Source organism: Pseudoliparis swirei, chromosome 16, assembly GCF_029220125.1.
Source record: "Pseudoliparis swirei isolate HS2019 ecotype Mariana Trench chromosome 16, NWPU_hadal_v1, whole genome shotgun sequence".
Classification (NCBI taxonomy): Eukaryota; Metazoa; Chordata; class Actinopteri; order Perciformes; family Liparidae; genus Pseudoliparis; species Pseudoliparis swirei.
The window spans coordinates 999,991-1,006,869 of record NC_079403.1 but is presented as its reverse complement, the minus strand read 5'-3'; the positions used below and the strand labels follow the sequence as shown (position 1 = coordinate 1,006,869).

The window sequence follows — 6,879 nt, the reverse complement described above, 5'->3', positions numbered from 1 at the left end:
AGCCGGTTACTTTAAGGAATGTGAGGTTTCTCCCCCTCTTCTCTTATCGTTATTGTGTCTGAGCCTCCTGGTCCTCTGCAGTCTCCTCTCTACCGGTGAAGACTGGAGCAGCACAAGGCCGCTGAGTCTGTCTCTGTCTGGAGCTGTTGACCCTTGTCTGAGGGAGAGAGCTGTGTGGGCCCTCTCAATCATCTTTGTAGATGTAATTTAAGCCTAATATAACACAATGTAAAAGTTTAATACACCCTATGTATATATGTTGTAGAAGCACACAATTTGAAACATTTTACCCACCACAGTCTCTACGCAGTGTTTGAGTAAATCCAGAGGAAATAAAACGTTTACTTCCTGAAACCTTGAAGGAAACACACAGTTCTGTTTTCAAAGTGTCTGATTTAATGAATCTGTAAAAGTGAGACGTCTCTGAAAGGACGGAGGACGCATGAAGACACAAGTCCAGACGCTCAAAAAAGACCATTCACATATTAATAATGAAAGACGGAGGGTCATAAAAGTAGAAAACACTTTATACTCCGTCTACTATCCTCCAAGGAATCAATGTCCTCTACGGGATCAATGTGGGATCAATGTCCTCTACGGCAGTGCAAAAATAAAGTTTTACATTTGTTTTTTTTAAATCAGTCGGAAAAATATCTTATTTTGAAAAAGGAGCGGATCCACCCGTGTGTCTGAGCCGCGTTCAGGAGTGTTAAAGTTCTGGTTTACCGCTGCAGGCGAGTCTCACGATGAACCCTCTGCTGGAGGAACGGAGACAAAGAATCTTAAAACATATTCAACCTGCTCAATGAATTCTGTCACTTCAGGGAAATGACAACTGGTTTCAAGTTGGCCGATAAAGTCGCTGCTGCAGGGCGAGTGAACAGCGGAACATTCTACATGTTTCAGACGTTGACCGGGTGGAAGAGGCTTTTCAAAGAGTTTGAGCGGACTCCAACCACAAAAGACCCGACTGCAAAAGAATAGACCTGCAACCCATGTAAACAAACCCACCCGGTGAATCGAGCCGTCCGAGCAGAAGAACATGTGCTGGAGATGCAAATGACGGTGGCCTTAAGGGACATTTCACACAACAACTCTGTGTTCTAATGACAGCGACCAGAACTCTGTGAGGAGCAGCGGACCAAACGTCTGCGTCTCCATCAGCGGCTCGTTGCAGGTCAACAAGCACGGCTCACACTCGGCGTCATGATGAGTTGTAGTTTTGGCACTTTATGCCCTTCGTATAATTTTATGACGTCATATTTATTACGTCATTTATATTGCCGGTCCGTGAAAATTATTTCTGACACGGAACCGGTCCGTGGCTCAAAAAAGGTTGGTGACCGCTGCCCTACAGGACCAGTGAACGTAAGAAGAACGGCAGTGAGATGCCCCCCCCCCTGACCCCTGAGCTCTGACTTGAGGGGTGCTGCTCTACTTCTTGAGCATGTCCTGCAGCGGCCCGGGCAGCAGCTTGAGGACGGAGGCCAGGAGGCTGTCCTCGTCCTCGTCGTCTCCGCAGCCTCGAGGAATCGCCTTCTTGGGCCGCGTGAGAGAACCCTCACTGGCCTGCTCCATGGCCGCCTGCTGCTCCGCCTCCTTCTCCTCCTTCTTCCTCAGCCCGTACTGAGCAGAGACAACGAGGACAGAGGAGACAACGAGGACAGAGGAGAGGAGACAACGAGGACAGAGGACAGGAGACAACGAGGACAGAGGAGAGGAGACAATGAGGACAGAGGACAGGAGACAACGAGGACAGAGGAGAGGAGACAATGAGGACAGAGGACAGGAGACAATGATGGACAGAGGAGAGGAGACAACGAGGACAGAGGAGACAACGAGGACAGGAGACAACGAGGACAGAAGAGAGGAGACAACGAGGACAGAGGACAGGAGACAACGAGGACAGAGGAGAGGAGACAATGAGGACAGAGGACAGGAGACAATGATGGACAGAGGAGAGGAGACAACGAGGACAGAGGAGAGGAGACAACGAGGACAGAGGAGAGGAGACAATGAGGACAGGAGACAACGAGGACAGAGGAGAGGAGACAATGAGGACAGAGGACAGGAGACAATGATGGACAGAGGAGAGGAGACAACGAGGACAGAGGAGAGGAGACAATGAGGACAGGAGACAACGAGGACAGAGGAGAGGAGACAACGAGGACAGAGGAAAGGAGACAATGAGGACAGAGGACAGGAGACAACGAGGAAAGGAGACAATGATGGACAGAGGAGAGGAGACAACGAGGACAGAGGACAGGAGACAACGAGGACAGGAGACAATGATGGACAGAGGAGAGGAGACAACGAGGACAGAGGAAAGGAGACAACGAGGACAGAGGAAATGAGACAATGAGGACAGAGGAAAGGAGTCAATGAGGACAGAGGACAATGAGGACAGAGGACAGGAGTCAATGAGGACAGACGAAAGGAGACAATGAGGACAGAGGACATGAGACAATGAGGACAGAGGACATGAGACAATAAGGACAGAGGAGAGGAGACAACGAGGACAGAGGAGAGGAGACAACGAGGACAGAGGAGAGGAGACAACGAGGACAGAGGACAGGAGACAATGAGGACAGAGGAGAGGAGACAACGAGGACAGAGGAGAGGAGACAACGAGGACAGAGGACAGGAGACAATGAGGACAGAGGAGAGGAGACAACGAGGACAGAGGAGAGGAGACAATGAGGACAGAGGAGAGGAGACAACGAGGACAGAGGAGAGGAGACAACGAGGACAGAGGACATGAGACAACGAGGACAGAGGACAGGAGACAATGAGGACAGAGGACAGGAGACAATGAGGACAGAGAGGAGACAATGAGGACAGAGGACAGGAGACAATGAGGACAGAGGACAGGAGACAATGAGGACAGAGGAGAGGAGACAATGAGGACAGAGGAGAGGAGACAACGAGGACAGAGGAAAGGAGTCAATGAGGACAGAGGACAATGAGGACAGAGGAAAGGAGTCAATGAGGACAGAGGACAATGAGGACAGAGGAAATGAGTCAATGAGGACAGAGGACATGAGACAATGAGGACAGAGGACATGATACAATAAGGACAGAGGACAGGAGACAATGAGGACAGAAGACAATGAGGACAGAGGGCAGGAGACAATGAGGAGAAGAACAGAGGAGACCAAGAGGAGACAGAGGAGACCAAGAGGAGACAGAGGACACCAAGAGGAGACAGAGGAGACCAAGAGGAGACAGAGGACACCAAGAGGAGACCAAGAGGAGACAGAGGAGACCAAGAGGAGACCAAGAGGAGACAGAGGAGACCAAGAGGAGACAGAGGACACCAAGAGGAGACCAAGAGGAAACCAAGAGGTGACAGAGGACACCAAGAGGAGACCAAGAGGAGACCAAGAGGAAACCAAGAGGAGACCAAGAGGAGACAGAGGACACCAAGAGGAGACAGAGGACACCAAGAGGAGACAGAGGACACCAAGAGGAGACCAAGAGGAGACAGAGGACACCAAGAGGAGACCAAGAGGAGACAGAGGACACCAAGAGGAGACCAAGAGGAGACAGAGGACACCAAGAGGAGACCAAGAGGAGGACACCAAGAGGAGACCAAGAGGAGACAGAGGAGACCAAGAGGAGACCAAGAGGAGACCAAGAGGAGACAGAGGAGACCAAGAGGAGACCAAGAGGAAACCAAGAGGAGACCAAGAGGAGACAGAGGACACCAAGAGGAGACAGAGGAGACCAAGAGGAGACAGAGGAGACCAAGAGGAGACAGAGGAGACAGAGGAAACCAAGAAGAGACAGAGGAGACAGAGGAGATCAAGAGGAGACAGAGGAGACCAGGAGGAGACCAAGAGGAGACAGAGGAGACCAAGAGGAGACAGAGGAAAGAGAGGAGACCAAGAGGAGAAAGAGGAGACCAGGAGGAGACAGAGGAGACCAAGAGGAGACAGAGGAGACCAGGAGGAGACAGAGGAGACCAGGAAGAGACAGAGGAGACCAAGAGGAGAGAGAGTAGACAGAGGAGACCAGGAGGAGACCAAGAGGAGACCAAGAGGAGACAGAGGAGACCAAGAGGAGAACACGAGGAGACCAGGAGGAGACAGAGGAGACCAGGAGGAGACAGAGGAGACCAAGAGGAGACCAGGAGGAGACCAAGAGGAGACAGAGGAGACCAAGAGGAGACCAGGAGGAGACAGAGGACATGAAGGGTCAGAGCGTCCTCTCACCTTGTCCCTGATGCTCTGCCGTACTTTCTCCCTCTCGGCCTCCATGCGGGCGTGTTTGCTCCTCCTCTCGTCCTCCTGCTGCCTCAGCGCCTCCTGCCGCTCCTCCTCCTTCTTGGCTGCATCGGGGTCCTTCTCCTCCTCCCCCCCCAGCATCTTGCCCATGTCTTTGGTGGCTCCTGCAACGAGAGGAGGACCACATCCTGTAAACCATTCATCTACTCCGTATGATCAGGCTGCTCTAGAAGTCTCTATAGTCAACTCCTTATGATCAGGCTGCTCTAGAAGTCTATATAGTCAACTCCTTATGATCAGGCTGCTCTATAAGTCTCTTAGGTCAACTCCTTATTATCAGGCTTCTCTATAGTCAACATGATCAGGCTGCTCTAGAAGTCTCTTAGGTCAACTCCTTATTATCAGGCTGCTCTAGAAGTCTATATAGTCAACTCCTTATGATCAGGCTGCTCTAGAAGTCTCTATTGTCAACTCCTTATGATCAGGCTGCTCTAGAAGTCTATATAGTCAACTCCTTATGATCAGGCTGCTCTAGAAGTCTCTATCGTCAAACTCCTTATGATCAGGCTGCTCTATAAGTCTCTTAGGTCAACTCCTTATGATCAGGCTGCTCTAGAAGTCTCTTAGGTCAACTCCTTATTATCAGGCTGCTCTAGAAGTCTATAGTCAACTCCTTATGATCAGGCTGCTCTAGAAGTCTCTATATTCAACTCCTTATGATCAGGCTGCTCTAGAAGTCTATATAGTCAACTCCTTATGATCAGGCTGTTCTAGAAGTCTCTATCGTCAACTCCTTATGATCAGGCTGCTCTAGAAGTCTCTAATGTCAACTCCTTATTATCAGGCTGCTCTAGAAGTCTATATAGTCAACTCCTTATGATCAGGCTGTTCTAGAAGTCTCTATCATCAACTCCTTATTATCAGGCTGCTCTATAAGTCTCTTAGGTCAACTCCTTATTATCAGGCTGCTCTATAAGTCTCTTAAGTCAACTCCTTATTATCAGACTGCTCTATAAGTCTCTATAGTCAACTCCTTGTGATCAGGCTGCTCTAGAAGTCTCTATAGTCAACTCCTTATGATCAGGCTGCTCTAGAAGTCTCCTATTATTATCAGGCTGCTCTACAAGTCTATTTAGTCAACTCCTTATGATCAGGCTGCTCTAGAAGTCTCTATAGTCAACTCCTTATGATCAGGCTGCTCTAGAAGTCTATAGTCAACTCCTTATGATCAGGCTGCTCTAGAAGTCTATATAGTCAACTCCTTATGATCAGGCTGCTCTAGAAGTCTATATAGTCAACTCCTTATGATCAGGCTGCTCTATAAGTCTCTTAGGTCAACTCCTTATTATCAGGCTGCTCTAGAAGTCTATATAGTCAACTCCTTATGATCAGGCTGCTCTAGAAGTCTCTATAGTCAACTCCTTATGATCAGGCTGCTCTAGAAGTCTATATAGTCAACTCCTTATGATCAGGCTGTTCTAGAAGTCTCTATCGTCAACTCCTTATGATCAGGCTGCTCTATAAGTCTCTTAGGTCAACTCCTTATGATCAGGCTGCTCTAGAAGTCTCTTAGGTCAACTCCTTATTATCAGGCTGCTCTAGAAGTCTATCGTCAACTCCTTATGATCAGGCTGCTCTAGAAGTCTCTTAGGTCAACTCCTTATGATCAGGCTGCTCTAGAAGTCTATATAGTCAACTCCTTATGATCAGGCTGCTCTAGAAGTCTCTATCGTCAACTCCTTATGATCAGGCTGCTCTAGAAGTCTCTTAGGTCAACTCCTTATTATCAGGCTGCTCTAGAAGTCTCTATAGTCAACTCCTTATGATCAGGCTGCTCTAGAAGTCTATATAGTCAACTCCTTATTATCAGGCTGCTCTAGAAGTCTATATAGTCAACTCCTTATGATCAGGCTGTTCTAGAAGTCTCTATCGTCAACTCCTTATTATCAGGCTGCTCTATAAGTCTCTTAGGTCAACTCCTTATTATCAGGCTGCTCTATAAGTCTCTTAAGTCAACTCCTTATTATCAGACTGCTCTATAAGTCTCTATAGTCAACTCCTTGTGATCAGGCTGCTCTAGAAGTCTCTATAGTCAACTCCTTATGATCAGGCTGCTCTAGAAGTCTCTATAGTCAACTCCTTATTATCAGGCTGCTCTAGAAGTCTCTATAGTCAACTCCTTATGATCAGGCTGCTCTATAAGTCTCTATAGTCAACTCCTTATGATCAGGCTGCTCTATAAGTCTCTTAAGTCAACTCCTTATGATCAGGCTGCTCTATAAGTCTCTCTAGTCAACTCCTTATTATCAGGCTGCTCTATAAGTCTCTATAGTCAACTCCTTATGATCAGGCTGCTCTAGAAGTCTCTATAGTCAACTCCTTATGATCAGGCTGCTCTAGAAGTCTCTATAGTCAACTCCTTATGATCAGGCTGCTCTAGAAGTCTCTATCGTCAACTCCTTATGATCAGGCTGCTCTAGAAGTCTCTTAGGTCAACTCCTTATTATCAGGCTGCTCTACAAGTCTATTTAGTCAACTCCTTATGATCAGGCTGCTCTATAAGTCTCTTAGGTCAACTCCTTATTATCAGGCTGCTCTAGGTCTCTTAGTCAACTCCTTATCAGGCTGCTCTATAAGTCTCTATATAGTCAAC

General features: G+C 48.0%; 1 protein-coding gene across 1 annotated transcript in view; it reads right to left on the bottom strand.

Annotated features, from left to right (window-relative positions):
• Window positions 1-1,434: 1,434 nt before the first annotated feature.
• Window positions 1,435-6,879, bottom strand: part of LOC130206594 (complexin-2-like) — an 8,375-nt gene continuing 2,930 nt past the window's right edge. Inside the window, exons 2-3 of the mRNA XM_056434640.1 lie at window positions 4,215-4,390; window positions 1,435-1,626 (exon numbers count right to left, since the gene is read on the bottom strand). Coding sequence (XP_056290615.1) covers window positions 1,435-1,626; window positions 4,215-4,390 — 368 coding nt within the window. The remainder of the gene's footprint in view (window positions 1,627-4,214; window positions 4,391-6,879) is intronic.